General features: G+C 42.1%; 1 protein-coding gene across 1 annotated transcript in view; it reads left to right on the top strand.

The window, feature by feature from the left end:
• The window catches only part of sntg1 (syntrophin, gamma 1), a gene marked incomplete at both ends in the record, with an annotated part of 41,532 nt that extends 23,632 nt beyond the window's left edge, over positions 1-17,900 (top strand). The window contains 7 exons of the mRNA XM_080546540.1: positions 9,054-9,092; positions 10,010-10,123; positions 14,168-14,239; positions 14,575-14,727; positions 14,907-14,999; positions 17,327-17,437; positions 17,727-17,900. Of these exons, the coding sequence (XP_080402666.1) occupies positions 9,054-9,092; positions 10,010-10,123; positions 14,168-14,239; positions 14,575-14,727; positions 14,907-14,999; positions 17,327-17,437; positions 17,727-17,900 (756 nt within the window). The remainder of the gene's footprint in view (positions 1-9,053; positions 9,093-10,009; positions 10,124-14,167; positions 14,240-14,574; positions 14,728-14,906; positions 15,000-17,326; positions 17,438-17,726) is intronic.

Below are 17,900 nucleotides of genomic sequence, written 5' to 3'. Positions count from 1 at the left end.
GGCCCTATTGGGGTAGGGATATGCCCAGACACCACTGGTGTACCCACTCTGATGTTGTTTCTCCAACATACCCCACATTGACCTAAAGCATGGTCAATCTGTTCCATCAAATATGGACTCCAAAACCCATATTCCTTGTTGATCTTGCGTCTTACCTCCCCCCTTGCCACATGTGCTAATCCATGAGCTTCCCGTATTAACATGCCTAATAAATCTGAGGGTGCTACAACCAACCCCTCATGATTCCTCCATAGACCTGTGTCATCCTGACTTGCCCCCCTTGCTAGCCAAACGTTCTTGTCTAACGTAGTTGCTCTGCTCTGTAACATCAATAAATCCTCAAGTGTGACCATGCCCTGTAATTGCATTTCATGTGCGACCAGAAGAACTTTACCTGCCTTGTCTGCTCCTGTAATGGCTTTGGCTGCATCCTCTGCAGCCCTGTTACCTTGTGTGACATGTGATGAGTCAGACCTGTGTGCGGCACACTTCACTATGGCTAATTCCTTTGGCTTCATCATGGCCTGTAACAGCTTCATGATCTGTGCGTGATGCTGTATAGGCGTACCATCAGTTCTCTTAAAACCCCGCCCCCTCCATACAGCTCCATTAAAATGACAAACATTATGTGCATAGGCAGAGTCGGTGTACACTGTCACTCTCCGTCCGGTTCCTAAGTTGCATGCTTCTGTGAGGGCAATCAACTCAGCCAACTGAGCTGAGCAAGGCTGAGGAACTGCCTCAGCCTGTTCTACAATAAACTTTGAATTCTGTGCTTTAACTAAGGAATACCCAGCGCACAAAGTTTCTCCTACCCGGTAACAAGACCCATCAACCCAATATTCTATATCAGCTCCCTTTAAAGGCAAAGCTTGTAGGTCTGTTCTATGCTTAATCACTCTGGCTGTCGATGGAATCTGAGCACCGGATGGCACCGTCACCTGACAGCCGTCAGGTGTGCATTTTACTGTACAGTTCAATTGGCATTGAGCATCTCTCCCTAGCAGCCCTGTTGGCGTGTGTTCTGACACAAGTATTGGCAGAGTTGCTCTCTGTCCCTTGTACTCTAAGTCTACAAGCTCAGTTGTAGGAATCAGCTGTTTAATTCCCTCAAATCCGATTGTCTTCACATATTCTCCAGACATAGGAAGGTGCGTGGCGTCTTCAGGCTTCTTTGTCACCACCAGCTGGCACCTCCCACTCGGATCTTCCGGGCACCCCTATAGGCCAGCTGCTGGGCCTTCGTAGAGGTTCATCACTCCTGGAGCAGGTGTAGCAGGGGGCCAATATCCTCCTCCTTGGCTCCCCCCTGCGCCCCCCTGGGGCCTGTTGTAGCAGGTACAGGCTAGATGTCCATTCTGGCCGCATTGGTAACATGGTCCTAGCATCTTCTTCCCTGCTGCTGTCCATCCCCCTGGTGGTGGTCCTTGGCCAGGCTGTGTGTACGGCTGGTATGGAACCGCTTGCACCCCTGGTGGCCCCTGTGGGTATGGCTGGTAAGTAGCAGGATACCCCCCTTGTGGCCCCTGTGAGTAGGACTGGGGAGGGACAGTTTGCTGTTGCTGTGGCTGAGATGGGACCTGTCGAGCTAAAGCCTGCACTCCCTCTATGTTCCTCTTGCTTTCAGTCAATTGCACATGAGTCAATATTCTGAGTGACTCTTCGTCTTGTGTCTTCTGTATCTGAATATTCTTTCGATATAACTCAACTTGATGAGCTACGTGGTCTATATAAACAGCTTTGTTCATGTGTCGTAGCCCCACCACTTCTGCTAGCTTATCCTTAACTGGGGTAGGAAGACCTTCTCGTATTTTTTCCCTGATTATGGATTTTTCTAAGGGGTTATCTTCAGCGTCCTTCCCTGTCACACTTCTCCATTGAGAGTGCACACGGGCAACAAAACCCCTGGGATTCTCATCTCCCCCCAGTGGCTTCACAATGATATTGTCTGGGTGAATGTGAGTAGGGTAAGTCTCTCTGATTGCCTTCCACAGCCTGCCTCTGTTTGCTGCGAAGAGCTCTGGATCATAAACTGATGTATTGATATATCTATGAAGTCCTGCCTTCATCAATATTTCCTGCATTGTGTCCAATCCTGTAATTGTAGCTAAGAGTCTTTTCAGGTCTCCCATTGCGGCTTGCGTTCCTGTCAGTCTCACGTCCACCTCAGTAGTACACGGGTGTCCACCATCTTCCAGGACTGGGAGCTTTTCTATCACTTCCGACAGATCTGTATGATTCCAAGGATGATATTCCATCTTGTTACCCCGAATCAGCACTGGACAGTTCTTTAATGTATTTGATGACATTCGATGACAATCTTCCTCTTCCTCTCTTTCTCGTTGCTCCTTCAGCCGTCTGTGGTGTCTTTCTCCCTCTCTTTCCGCTTTCTCCCGGCGTCTTCTCCCACCTTTCCTTTCGGCTGTGGCTATCATCTTCCTGACCTGAGCGTTGTAGCCTCCATCTGCATTGTCGTCATCACTTGAGTCTTCACTGCCATCTTCGCTGTCATCTTCCTCGTCACTCCTGTCGTCCCCTTTTCCCCTTGGCTCCTTCTTCTTCTTCTTCTTCTGGGAATGGTCCTCCAGTGCCTTAGCAAATGGAGGGGGACTGGAGACTGGACACATGTTTGTGAATGGAATGTTCAATTTCTGTTCCAGTGTTCTGGCCAATTCATTTTTCTTTTCCGTTCCCATTTTTGCTGTTTTCTCATCCCAAGCTAATGCTATTTTCTGCCCCTCTACCTTAAATAGATCTAAAATAGCTAACTCTAACCTGCGTTTCTCTGATCTAATCTTTCCTTTTTGATGTGCCTTGTGCACATTGATAAGTATTTCCAATGTTGCAATTATTTGTAAGTTAAGGCTGCCCTCTTTCGGCCACGGCTGTTCAATGTCTGCCCAACGACTATTCCATTTCGTTGACATTTTGCTAATTTCCCTAACAAGAGGATTCATTTTTTCCACTATAGCCATAGGGGATAAAGTAGCCAATATTCCACTATGTTCACTAATATCTTTTAACACCTTCGTTGAATTTGCCCCCATTCTACTGCTCAATATGCTGAAAATATTCTATATGAGATAAGGTGTACTTTTCTTACAACCCACCTCCCTATTGCCTTGTTTGCTAAACAAATGCTAGTCCAATTTAACTGTATTAACCGTCCACACAGAACCCTACAACTCAGAATAACAGATTTGCCTCTTGTGTATGTCAGTGCAGTATTACCTTAAATCTAATCTCTGTGTAAGTACTTTATACTTAAATGTTTTTCCTAATTGTTTATGAATATATGTCACTTAATTACTCATTCAATACTAATTATAGTTCAGGTCAACTTAATTATTAAACTACAAAGGCTGGTCAACACACTTATCAAATCACAAAGGCTGGTCACACCCTAAGCATTCACTGATCTACAAAAACCTTCTACTGCTTAATTATCAATACAAACTATTCTGCTATTCCTAATCAAAAGCTGTGGGCATGACCCAACTAAAATAAGAGATGTAAACTACAAATATTAATTACAACCTGTAAATAAATCAACTGTTAAGTGAAAGGAATGAATGATTAGTTAGAATTATTCATTATATAATCATATACATTGATTTAATACCTGTGGCGTCAATTAGCTGTTATCAAAATATCAAACAAAAGGAATGGTTATTCAGAATGGTTTTCATTAGACAGTCACAGACATTTGACCAAATTCCTGTGGAATCAATCAATTGTTTTGTGAAACAGACAATGAATAATCTGAATTATTATTTTTAACCAAGTAGTAATTAAACAAGTAATGTAATATTCAACAGTCATTTACAAACATCAATCTTATGAATGTAAATGATTATGTCACCAACATCCTATGCAAGCAGGCAGACAGAGAGTCACAGAGCCGTTTTATTGGGGGTCATAAATATCTTCCTGTGTTCTGCTCAGGAAACAGTCAACAGATGTCTCACAGAACGACTGGCCTCTTTTCCTTTGAATCTATCAAAAGCCCACAATCTATCTTTACTTCTAACAAACAATGCTTAAACTTTCGTGATTCTGCAATCACAACTTTATCACAGAGAGAGAGGGGTTGAAATTAAAAGTATGGGTACCGTCTCTCAGCACTACAGTATTCGCTTCGCGCTCTCTCTGTGTGTGTGGAATGTGCCTGCAATGCACATGCGCGAGTCTTCGTGTGTAATGTTTGCGCATGCGCGCACTTCTCCTAGGGCTCGTGAATGAATTCTAACAAATATCTTTAAACTACTTTAAATACCCCGATGATCAATTCACTATCTTTATATCTTTATATTAGTCTATGTGAATGGATGTAACCTTATCTTATGAGATGAGTAATGTAATCGATCAAATTCAGCTTCCCTGCGTGTCTGTATGTTTGAATCAATGTGTGTACGAGCCCTGACGCTCGTGCATGTGTGAGCGCGCGTCTTATTTGAAAACCAACAGGAGAGAAAGGGAGGGGGAGGGGCAAGTCTTTGTCCTTCCTTCTGGGGGAAAAACCGCTCCTGTGGGATTAATCTTACAACATATACTTTGCTTTCCACAATAATGTTATTTTCTACGACACAACAATTTCAAGATTATCTTTCAATGCAATCTAACTATTAGTTACCAAACTAATTCTCATTCAACAATGTATATGCTTTTCACACGGTCTCTTCACAGAGATATCTAGGCCTGTGTGTGTCTGCGCGTGCCTGAGCGTGCGTGTTTTTGCTCCGCTGACACACTTCTGGCCACAGTTCTGAAGAGTCTGCTACAATAATGCTCTTTCTTACAAAATAGACTTCACAGTCCAATTACACTTTTATCAAATTAGGAAGGAATACTCATTCCATTAACACAATTTTACACACACACTCACGATATTCCGTAATACCATACAAACAAATCACATACCTTACCATCAAACACTATATTTTATAACAAGCGAATTTCCAAATTCGGCTCTCAACCCCAGCTTAAAGATTATGAAAGGTTTGTTTCTATTCCAACAAGATTACTTATTAAAAGATTCTTTAGCCTCAAAGAAATGTTTGAAAATCACAGCTATTGCGCACGGTTTAAAGAGAAAATAGCGCTTTTTCTTTTTCTTTACCTGTATCTAACTAGTGATCTTCAAATGCAGATTTCCTCTTATAGGCCTACTGGGTCAGCTCGCCATTTATGTTGTGTATTTATCTTATTGGTTATGAATCAAAGAACAGTTATTGAGTTTAAGACGATTTAATTAAAGTACAAAAACAGGGTATACATATACGGTACCAACACTGGAGCCTGGTGTCTGTTCTCCTCTGCTGGGCTGGCTGGTCAAGAGACCGCCCCTTGGGTCTCACCCTTATTTATCACAATATGCAAATACAGTCACAGGCCATAGCCTATCACCTTACCTAGATGGTCAAGAGGGCAGTCACCTGTGATGTCACTATGGCCTTAAGTCAGGGGGCAGGTCAGACCACAAGAGCCATTCCACAACACTCCCCCACAGCATATATACAGGCCCATATCATATACAATCTATGCATGTGTGTGTGTTTAAGTAGAAATAAACTACAATATCCCTTGTAAATCACAATGTAGAGTTGCCATGAAAAGATGGACGCGACAGTTGCGTGCTTTGTTTTACTCTAAAGCGCAATGATAGGTTGATAATGGAAAAAAAATCCAGAACAACAAGGCTGCGTTCGTAAATTCGCTCTGGAATCTGATCAGCATTCATGGAACGCCTCTTGTCCAATCAAATTACTTGGTCCCTTTATGACGTCGGACCCAGTGTGCTCTCCGGCGCTCTCAGAGCAAATTTACGAACGCAGCCCAAGTGTATCATGGCGAGTGCTGCTAATGTTAGCGACAGAGAAGAACTCTAAATGCCTCCCTCGTCATTTAAATCCCATGTATGGGAGCACTTTGTCTTCTCTGTCAATTATAACAATGACGGACAGTGTGATTGGAAGTGTGGTCGATAAAAAAGTTACGGTGTTTAAGCGTTGTGCAACGAGAAAGTCGTACGAGCATGGCCACACATTTGCTGCGACATCACCCTGGTATGTTGAAGGGAGGCACGAAAAAGGCAGCTTGACAACTTCTGATAATGTAGCCAATTTTTTCATACCATGTTTAAAGTAAGCTTTCACTTTATTATTTAGTTAAAAGTGGCATAAAACATGTTTATTTGTCTGCTTTAAAGAGCCCAGTGATTCACTGCTGCAACCAGGTGCCTCCTACCTCTCTCCTACTGCATCATTTAAGTTGAATGTGTGTTTCTGTTTAATATGTAGCCTAATGTTTGAGTGTAGAATATGTTATGTACAGTGGCGGGCGGTGCATTTCACACCTAGGCCTTCAGTGATGTCCGACACATTCCTACCTGAATTATTCTACCTCTTAATACCATCGTTATGACGCCATGGCTCTAGAAACTAGACAGAAACACAGTATAACCGGGCGTCGCATCACCTTAACATAGTCAGACAAGTACAACAGAGTTATATTAATATTTCCGAAGCATTTTTAATCAATAAATCCGCATTTACAATGAAGAGTGTTAAACTAACATCTTTAAGATCGTCTGTCGTCTCGTCCACCATAATAGCGACAAAGGGTGCCTTTTTAATCTCCATTTTGATCTCTTCTCCCATCACTTTAGCAATAGCAAAAATCAGGTCGTTTTGTATTTTGCCTGACGTCCCAGTAAACACTTTGTTTGTGGACAGGTGGTAATGTAAATCTGGGTTGTTTTCAGCCAGAAAAGAAAGAAGCTCAACGTAGTTTCCTCTGTTTGTGGACTCTGCGCTTTTATCGTGTCCCCTAAATGAAAGTTATTGTTTACCCAAAAACAGGACACAATCGATCAGTATTATCGATCAGTCAACGAAAGCTTTCGTTGTTGAGCTCCGTTTCCCTGCGCACTTTCAAAAGTTTCACATCTACCGGCATAGTTACGCATCTCAATAGTGAATATCAATAGTGCGTATCAATAGTGCAAAAAAAATAGTGTAAAATAAAATGTATATTCTGATGATGTTTAGGCCAGCAGAGAAGGCCTTGCTGGCCCTGACGGCACACCACTGTTTATGTATGTATATATATATATATATATATATATATATATATATATATATATATATACTGTATATATATATATATATATATACACACACACACATATATACCAGTTTTGACATCTTGAATGTTGTAGGTTTTACACAGTAAAAGTGGTGTTTTTACAGAATTCGAGGAAAAAGCTTTTTATTTTTATTTTTATGTTTTGTGTTGATCCGAAAAATTATCCGATCCGTGACTCAAAAACCGTGACACGATCCGATCCGTGAGTTAGGTGATCCGTTACACCCCTACTAGCGAGTGTGTGTTGTGATTTTCAACAACGTTTGAAAACATTTCTGTGTTTCAAAATAAAAGTCTGAATATTTTGATTGGTTGCCGACTTGTTTCGCCCTTTCACCAGACCGTGTCACATATTAACGTGAACTTGTTGCTAAACCACCACTCAGATTAAATTGTGACTCTTCTGAGTTGGCATAATATGTTTAATAATATTATTGCTGAGAGCCAGGTATGAATGTAGCAAAGAGTATTTTAACACCTAGAAACCTCTGGGAAATGTAATTAATATGTAGCCATGGGTCTGTGTGAGGGAGATAATGGAGCGTTGGCTGGTTTGGAGTGGACTAAGTGAGGATCGTACTGTGCATAATTCTCCCTAGTATGAGTCATTGGGGTAAAATACTGGGTGAAAGAGGGGAGATTTCTTGCATCACCTCCCACCCTTTTACCATGATGCATTAAAAAGGGGTTGTAGCGTGATTCAGACCCACAGTGTTCGAACCCACTGTGTGTCCTTGGGCAAGACACTGAACCCCAAATTGATCCCAATGAGCGGGCCGGCGCCTTACATGGTAGCTTGCCGCCATTGGTGTGTGAATGTGTGTGTGAATGGGTGAATGAGAGGCTGTTGTAAAGCGCTTTGGAATAAGGCGCTTATATAAGTCAAATAACATTTACCAATAATAACGTGACTATGCAGGAAAAAGTATCCCACTCACACTTTAAACATTGTTATGTTGAGGACATGAATCCATACATTTATTTTGATCTAAGAGTCATTGAATTTAGGGCCCTGGTCTTTGGTACTACCTAATACCCTGCTCACGTCTCTTTAGTAATAGTGGTTATTGTAAACATTGGTTTCTTTCCTGGGGTCACAGTCAAGCTGTGAGAAATGTTCATATGTCCATAGGAAGATGGGAGTTTGTGTAGAGGGTCTTAATTTGGTGCTCTGCTTCTGAGGAAAGCTTCTATTGATAGCGTGGTGTGGATCAGGGTTAGGGTTAGGGTGATACCTGTGTGTGATATGAGCAGAATGGTTTAATTTGAAGCCTCAGTGGTTGCTCAGTGGTTTCCTCTGCTTTTATTTCCACGGAGACGGAAATTGATTTTTTGGAACAGCCTCGGGTCCTTGCGCAAATGACTCTATCTATCCCATTTAGCAATTTGCATATGCTGAATAAATGAACTAGTTTTACATCAATGGGGTTTCTTTTCTTTTGGTGGGGATAACAAGCATGGAGGGAGGGGGAGTTGGCCTCGGCTTGTTCTTGGTGGGTTAGCCAGCAAGCTTAGCCAAGATGTTCAGTGGCACATTGAAAAAAATACAGGTACAGTTTATAAACTGCATTGCGTTCACACTAATTAAAAACAATTCTACATTAAAAGCCATGATAGCTCACCCAATCATTTGCTCATGCAAAATTACTTATTTGTTCCCTTACCTTAAAGGAAAGGCTGCAATGCTTTAGTTTTGTTTACTTAGCCAATGCATTAGTCATCAAATATATCAAATAAATGGTGCCTCGTTGGTTGTGGGAGAACCAGACAATCTTTTTCTTAAATTGACATTACACCCTAAAACCCAAATGGGTCAGATGCTTTCACACCTCAAAGGTAGTCTAATGACACGATATTTAACATACTCAGTTACTTTATTGATCTGACATTTGTGTTTGATTTGATAGGTGAAGAAGATCAACCGAAACTTTCCTGTCAACCAGCAGGTAAGAAGAACTGATAAAACCACCACTACAATTTACACTTTGAAACTAAAGAACAACTGCTTGCTTGCATAAAAACCCAGCGTTACTGACGTTTTGGTCAAGAGATGTTTATCAGAGTGCATGATCACAAAACGCCCCTGGCACATTCCTTCCCAATACAGGATCATCATTGTATTTATAATTAATAATTTGATTAATCATAATTGAACCTGTGATAAACATAGCTACAATTAATAGTATCCATACTGTATGAAAAATGAGTGGCCATAATCTACATGGCTAATGAAGTAATATGTAGTAATAGATCTGCATGCCTGCTCCCATAGGCAGTGAAAGGTCAAGAAACTATGTACAGATTACAATGAGTAAGATTACAATTAATATCACTTATTATTTTATTTACAATCAGTCAATGAACAATTTTTATAATACCAGGCTATCTGTTTTGCCTGCAACATTACGTTTAAGCGTGAAACAAAAGCACCAGTATGAGGTATTAACCAATATTGATGGTATTCTTAAACAGTGTGACGTCTTTTAGATCTTCATGTTACAAACTCTTACTCCAATGCAGAGCCAGGGTCCAACTAGAACTGTAGAGCTGTTCTTTCCCCCTCCTTGACATCTCATCTTGTATGGACGTAGCATGTAAACCACATTAGAAGCAACGGCTCATCCTGAATCTTTCACTCACTGGTTTGTCATCCATAAAAATGTCCATAGAGAAATGCAAGCAAACATGTTATTGTGCCACAGCTGCAATCATCTTGACTGAGATAAGTGCAGACTTGATTCTTACCCTTCTCTCTCAACATGCAGAGCACGTTCACTCTCTCTTAACCCCCCTCCCCCTATATCCCTGTCCTCCCTCTAATTCTGTGTCTTTATACCTTTTTTTCTTTCTCTCTCTCTGACAGATAGTGTACATGGGCTGGGTGGATGAGAAGGAGCAGGACTCCCAGGACAGGATGTATTCACCAAAGTTCCTCGCCTTGAGGGGTCCCTCACTCTTCAAGTTCTCAGCACCTCCTGTAGGTCTCTCTTTTCTCTCTGCAGCTTACAGTACCAGTATTAAACACCATGTAGGTCTCTCTTTTCTCTCTGCTGCTTACAGTACCAGTATTAAACACCATGTAGGTCTCTCCATCCTCTCTGCAGCTTACAGTACCAGTATTAAACATCCTGTAGGTCTCTCTTTTCTCTCTGCAGCTTACAGTACCAGTATTAAACACCCTGTTGCTGAACATGTACAGTATGTCCATTGGGTGTCATTTATAAACAACATCATTTGTATGTTTTTTCGTATATAAAAAAGCTCGTACAAAAACTCAACTTCAGATATATGAATGTATGCATATACATCGGAAATCTTTCCTCTATCTGTACGTGGTTTGATAAATCTCAACCGTTTGAAAGTGGCGTGCACGTTCACTATGGAGTTCATTACCTATACAAATAGTATTAGTATATTCCTCATATTTGGTCGTTTTTATCAAGCTGTCATTTGTGGACACTTACATTTTCATACATTTTCATTAATATTAGTATATTAAGCGGTCTTAATCATTTATAATGTGAATTGTTAGGAAATCTGTTTAAAGAGTAATATTAGCCTATTAAAATAAACAACTAGATGGTCCTACTTGTACAGGACATTTGTGTTGCCAGTCCAGTCCAGATTATTGTCCGGGGGCACCCCCAGGTAGCTCTGGACCACCTCCACGTCCTCTCCCTGGATGGAAACAGGAGACAGAGGGACTCTAGTCCTCCTAAAGTCCACCACCATCTCCCTTCTCTTGCTGAGTTTGAGTAGCAAACACCACGCAACAAAACTGTCCACCAGTCCTCTGTCCTCAGTCTCCTGGCCTCCACTGACACATCCCACAATAGCAAAGTCGTCCGAGAATTCCCCTGGGGGGCGCCAGTGCTGCTCACCACCCAGTCCGACACACATCCCTCCAGCCTTACACACTGTGGCCTGTTGGTCAGGTAGTCCGTAATCCAGGAAACATTGGGGGAGTCCACCTGCATCCTCAGCAGCTTATGCACAAGTAGTAAGGGCTGTATGGTGTTAAATGCACTGGAGAAGTCAAAGAACATGACCCTCACAGTGCTGCTGCCTTATTTAGATGGGAGTGAGCTCTGTGTAGCAGGTAGATGATGGCATCATCCACAACAATATCTGCCTGGTAGGCAAACTGCAGGGGGTCCAAGAATGACTTGGCCAGGGGTCTTTCTATGGTCTTCATGATGTGGGATGTCAAGGCTACCGGTCTATAGTCATTCAGAACACTGGGGGTTCTTTGTTTTGGTATAGGTACCAGGCAAGACGTTTTTCCAGATTGATGGGTCTAGACTGAGGCTGAGGTTAAAGAGGTACTGGTGTACTGCACACAGCTTGTCTGGCAGACTTTGAGCACCCTCAGGCTCTTACCATCAGGCCCTGCAGCTTCTCACCATCAGGGTTAGGGTTAGGATTCTTCTCACCATCAGGGTTAGGGTTAGGATTCTTCTCACCATCAGGGTTAGGGTTAGGATTCTTCTCACCATCAGGGTTAGGGTTAGGATTCTTCTCACCATCAGGGTTAGGGTTAGGATTCTTCTCACCATCAGGGTTAGGGTTAGGATTCTTCTCACCATCAGGGTTAGGGTTAGGATTCTTCTCACCATCAGGGTTAGGGTTAGGATTCTTCTCACCATCAGGGTTAGGGTTAGGATTCTTCTCACCATCAGGGTTAGGGTTAGGATTCTTCTCACCATCAGGGTTAGGGTTAGGATTCTTCTCACCATCAGGGTTAGGGTTAGGATTCTTCTCACCATCAGGGTTAGGGTTAGGATTCTTCTCACCATCAGGGTTAGGGTTAGGATTCTTCTCACCATCAGGGTTAGGGTTAGGATTCTTCTCACCATCAGGGTTAGGTTTAGGATTCTTCTCACCATCAGGGTTAGGGTTAGGATTCTTCTCACCATCAGGGTTAGGGTTAGGATTCTTCTCACCATCAGGGTTAGGGTTAGGATTCTTCTCACCATCAGGGTTAGGGTTAGGATTCTTCTCACCATCAGGGTTAGGGTTAGGATTCTTCTCACCATCAGGGTTAGGGTTAGGATTCTTCTCACCATCAGGGTTAGGGTTAGGATTCTTCTCACCATCAGGGTTAGGGTTAGGATTCTTCTCACCATCAGGGTTAGGGTTAGGATTCTTCTCACCATCAGGGTTAGGGTTAGGATTCTTCTCACCATCAGGGTTAGGGTTAGGATTCTTCTCACCATCAGGGTTAGGGTTAGGATTCTTCTCACCATCAGGGTTAGGGTTAGGATTCTTCTCACCATCAGGGTTAGGGTTAGGATTCTTCTCACCATCAGGGTTAGGGTTAGGATTCTTCTCACCATCAGGGTTAGGGTTAGGATTCTTCTCACCATCAGGGTTAGGGTTAGGATTCTTCTCACCATCAGTTTCCCCAGCCCCAATTAGCAACATGAGTTTGGCTGCAAATGTTTCAATTTGCCACTGCATTATTTTTGATGTAATGAAAATGTGCCTGCTTTACAGTGCATCTCAGCATCTCTTATCTCACCACAGCCTACTGACTGACTGTCATGTTGCTGCTAATGACCAAGCTGGATCCTCTCGAGAAAGTAAAACAGATTTTTTTCTTTTGGTCAGCTGAGCCAGAGCAGTGTAGTATATTTTCCAGGAAAACAATTTCCTTTCCATCTCTTCTCATATTTATCAAACCATTGGAAATGCCATATAACTGGGCTATGACAACCACCCCCGTTTGAATGATTGCTTTTTATAAGTATCCAACCAAATCAATGGATGAATCAAAACCCAATGACGATTCTCAAACCCAATGACGATTCAAAACCCAATGACGATTCTCGCAAAGTTTGTGCAAATGACTCGACAACAGAAAGTGCCTGTACAAGTGGTCTCCAGCTACACACCCTACCTAACCTACTAACACAATCTAACCTACTAACACAATCTAACCTACTAACACAATCTAACCTACTAACACAATCTAACCTACTAAAACATTTGAAATTCGAAAAAACCAGTGAATGCCAAAATGTTTGTGTAAGCACTTACTGTACAAACGATTTACACTTTTGTTCTGCTCACATTTGATCAATGAGGCTCATTGTGTGCATTCAGATATGGATTTATGTTGTCCAAGCAACAGTGGAATCCTAGAAGCACAAGTCTCACATATTTATTTTATGGAACGCTCAATCCATAATGTTACCCAGCTGGACAATAATCACAATGACACACCTGATTGTCCTCCATCTGGCCTCCATTGCTTTCCATTTGATTGATGATTATCATCAAATCCACATTTACGTTTTGTTGACTATGTGAGGAATTGTGAATAAAGATAAAACTCTAGAGTATTGGAGTTATTGTACTTCACATGAATGGAGAGAAGATGAGTGGTATTAAGTACTGCCTTTACTGCAGAAGTCTGGAGACTTTGAGCAGAATCTTTGCTTTGTACACATTACTCTCTTTACCCACAATACCCCTGTGATGTTCACACAGAGGCAGATTTACAGTTAAGTGTGCACATTTTCATATTAGCGAATATTAAATATTAAGTGGGATAAAATATGGAAAGCAACTGAAACAGACTAATGTAAGTTCTAAAAGATTTCTGCAGAAGATAATTGATCTGATGCTGTATAGAGAGCTGAGAAGTGGAGTACTTAATTAAATGTTTTGGAACAAAACAGGTGTTATTAGCTTGGAATTTAAAGGATTGATTTAAATCGTGATTTTTTTCAAATAATAACATTTTATATAGAACAAGAATTTGTTTGTTCAAATGGTTTGTTGACAATGGAGATTTTGTAAACAAAAGTTCAAGTTACGTTTTTTTTTTGTATAATGCTGCTCTCAGGGAATAGAATTCCTTGAAACAGATAGGTCTAGTGCTATTTGGATGTTAAAATGCATTTTCCCCATTGTGTCCACACGATGATCCTGCATGTAGAAAGCCATGATAACTGCTTTAAAGACATTTAAAGACATTTATTTATAGAAGAACACTAAAGTGAAATGGGAATTGCAGGTGACAACATGGGACTGGACCAGAGCAGAGAAAAGCTTCACTGTGTATGAGATCATGTGCAAAGTCTTAAAGGTAAGGCAAACATGTTCATGCCTGAGTTACACCTGAAATATTAACAAGAGTTATTCACTGTGTCTTTCTTCTCTGCTTTCACAGAAATTAAACCACTCAAAGTGGTTACTTGATTAATTGATTGTACATTAGTCCATTGGGCCTTTGCAAGGCTACAGTACAGACAAGCTAATTCAGGAGCATCGTGTCTTTATCATTGTGTGTCAGTGCATGGATGTTGAAGATCAGTAATAGACTCAGTAAAAGAACTGACACATGTTCTCATCCACCAGTCACTAACCGTCTGCACGTGTGTCACATCAGTGTGACAGCGTGACTAACTAAGTTCATCTCAGGACAGTGACCTTTTGGACAAACGGAAGCACTGCTTCAGCGTCCAGACGGAGACGGGGGAGGACGTGTCCTTCAGTGTGGAGCTGGAGTGCGAGCTGCTCATCTGGGAGAAGGCCTTTCAGATGGCTACGTTCTTGGAGGTGGAGAGAATACAGGTACTGAACGCCAAAGCTGCTTTTTTATCTGGATTCTAAAGTTCACTGCAAGCCCGGCTTATTCTGGGTTTTTTCTCACAAATCCTGATTGACGTCCATGTGTTTTAAGGAGCAGCAGGGAAAGTGTTGCTGTCTTTGTGCCTCTTGTCGCTAACGTCATGCTAACGCTCACTCCTCAGTGTAAAACGTACGCCTGCATCATGGAGAGCCATCTGATGGGCCTGACCATCGACTTCAGCATGGGCTTCGTTTGTTTCGACGCTGCATCAAAGGTAAACGCAACCCATGACATACTCCTCTCTTCAACCCCTTCATGTAGAAATGGGACCATATCAGCAGACTACATCTGAGTTTGTTGACTCGGTGCGAATCTAATCATGATGCGACTGGATCCGTTTAGTTCTATAGTGTCTAAGGTATTCTGCTTCATGCGTTGTCTGCGTTGTGATACTGTCGTCTGAGCCCATTAGTTGTGATGGATGGTCCCCTCCAGCTCAGTCCTCTCACTCCACCCTGCAGATGCTTTTGGCCTTTTACCAAGACAGAACGACTCCACTGGGACACGTTATATAGGGGAAGAAGAAACAACAACAGACATATTGCTTGCTGTGTTCTAGGTCAAATTCCTTCACTGTGGGGAGAAAGTGAATTCATTCCCCAAGAAAGTCTGACAGTGCTGATAGTGTAGTCTGAAAGTACTACCTATTGTAGCGGATGGCAGGGTGGTTTGCCCCTCACCTCCAAGCAAAGATCGAACTCAGGCCACATCCACACGGAGACAGAACCGATCTTTTTCTTTTTCATTTAAAAAAGCTTTTCCGTAAACACGAAGTCGTCTCAAGAAATATGTGCATCCAAACGAAACCACTGAAAATGCTGAAACGCTGCCACAAATGACCACCAAAAACAGAGAAGACCAATGGAGCATGCGCAAAACTCGTGTGATGAACAATCACACGAAGAAGAACAATGGCGGAAAATGCAAGAATTATTAAATATAATTTAATAATATAATAATTCAATATTGAAGAACATGTTGTAGCTGTTCTCCAGGTCCATTTGTTGCTGGCGGTGGTAGTAGAGCAGCAGTCCATTTTGCTGTAAAAGCCCAATGAAGCTCAATAGCTTCTGCAGAACGAACGCAACAACCATGTAAGGCGGCATTGTTGTTGTTGTTGTTGTTGTTGTTGTTGTTGGCTGGGTTAGCGCATGCGGGTTAAGGGAGAGGTGGGGCTGTGGCGTCTTCGGTTCAGGAAAGATGCGTATGGCTTGTAAAGACGGAAATGCAAGGGTGGTGTCTTCAGATGTGTTCACTCTGGGACCCGGTTTTCAAAAAATAGCGTATTCAGGCTCCCAGAACGCGGTTCCTTGTGGACGAAACGGCCATACGATAAAAAACGTTAGCAGATACACCCAAATTCGTCTCTGTGTGGACATGGCCTCATGATCTCACGCTCCCCAATCTGCCGTGCTAGCTACTGCACCAAGAGACTTGACTCGCTTGGAGATGCTACTAGGCCTTATATAGGTTTGTTACAGCATTATTTATAAAACGGGCTGTGCTCGTTTAAAATTGCGTACGTACTAAAGTCTATAAATAGCAGTGGTAGCGGTGATAGCGGCTCAATTATAGCAGCTGAATTAAGCCAAGTGAGCGGGAGAGGGCAGAGAAGGGTGGCTTCTCGGTAAGTTGCATTTGTAATGTTTGATCATGACAACCAGTAGGCTACTCAAGTTGTAAAAGAAAATCAGGGGGGATGGTGGATTTTATCATATGGGGACAATTTTATCATCCCCACAGTGTCAGTGACTTCAGCGTCAGTGACTTGGTAAAAATGCCATTGCATGTGTGCATGCCCCCTCGCCCACAGTATTTTACTCAATATGCGCAAAACTAAATGTTGAAATAGCAGTAATACCACGTTCATTGATCAAATGACATAAGGGATGGAAAGGGGGGAAGGCAGTTTTAGAAGGGGGATGATTTTGACCGTTTTTATTTCAGGGGGGATGCCATCCCCCCTCATCCCCCCTCAACTTGAGTGCTGATGACAACTAACCAGCAAATGCTTATACTGTAATAATATAATGGTCTTATTCTTATCAGGTGACTTTGAAAACATGGCTGCTCACTCCCTTTGCGAACCCCCAGACACCGGAGGAAAATCCAGTATAATTTAGCGCATGGCCGGGCAAGGTCCGTTGTGGAGCGCACTGTATAGGCATGTTGAAGGGGAGATGGCGTTGCCTTGACAGCTCCGGAGGAATATAAAGGAAGACTGAAATACAATCATAAACATGAGTTACTTTAGGGTACCCTAAAATAGGGGGACTATGCATACAAAGTTGTAACTTCTGATTGGTGACACAATACCATCAAATAAACGCTGAGAATCTCTGCTTTAGCCTCATAGTCATTGTTTTAATTAACCTTTTTCAGTTTAGAGCCAGAAGAAGAGACAATTCTTTATTGTCCCATAACTTACACAGGGCATTGTATATTGGATTGCTTGCTAAGGTCATGCATCTTGCAAAATACATTTGCAAGTATTAGAGAAAGAAAATATGATTGACACTGTCACACCATGTCTTGATACAGGCTGTGCTGTGGAGATACAAGTTCTCCCAACTTAAAGGATCATCTGACGATGGGAAGAGCAAGATCAAGTTTCTGTTCCAAAACCAGGACTCTAAAGCTATTGAAGCTAAGGTAACAACCCTATGTTGTATATCCAGGACTCTAAAGCTATTGAAGCTAAGGTAACAACCCTATGTTGTATATCCAGGACTCTAAAGCTATTGAAGCTAAGGTAACAACCCTATGTTGTATATCCAGGACTCTAAAGCTATTGAAGCTAAGGTAACAACCCTATGTTGTATATCTGACAGTCAGGTTTTATGTTTGTTCCTGGTTCCGTTCTCATAAGAACCAGTCAAATTACACAAATAATCTTTCTACGTGATGTCTTATCTTTTGTGTCTTGTCTTTTCTTTTGCAGGAGTTGGAGTTTTCTAATCTCTTTGCGGTGCTGCACTGCATCCATGCATTCTTCGCTGCCAAAGTCGCTTGTCTGGATCCAATGTTTGTGGAGACTCAAGGTGCTGCCACTACTGCGGGGGTTTCCAGTCTCGGCAGTAATACACAGACATCCAAAATCAAATACTCCACCTGA

The sequence above is a fragment of the Nansenia antarctica genome (assembly GCF_963989245.1).
Source record: "Nansenia antarctica genome assembly, chromosome: 16".
In the NCBI taxonomy this organism is placed as follows: Eukaryota; Metazoa; Chordata; class Actinopteri; order Argentiniformes; family Microstomatidae; genus Nansenia; species Nansenia antarctica.
Note: the sequence above shows the minus strand (reverse complement) of the source record. Positions and strands in the feature narration are given on the sequence as shown.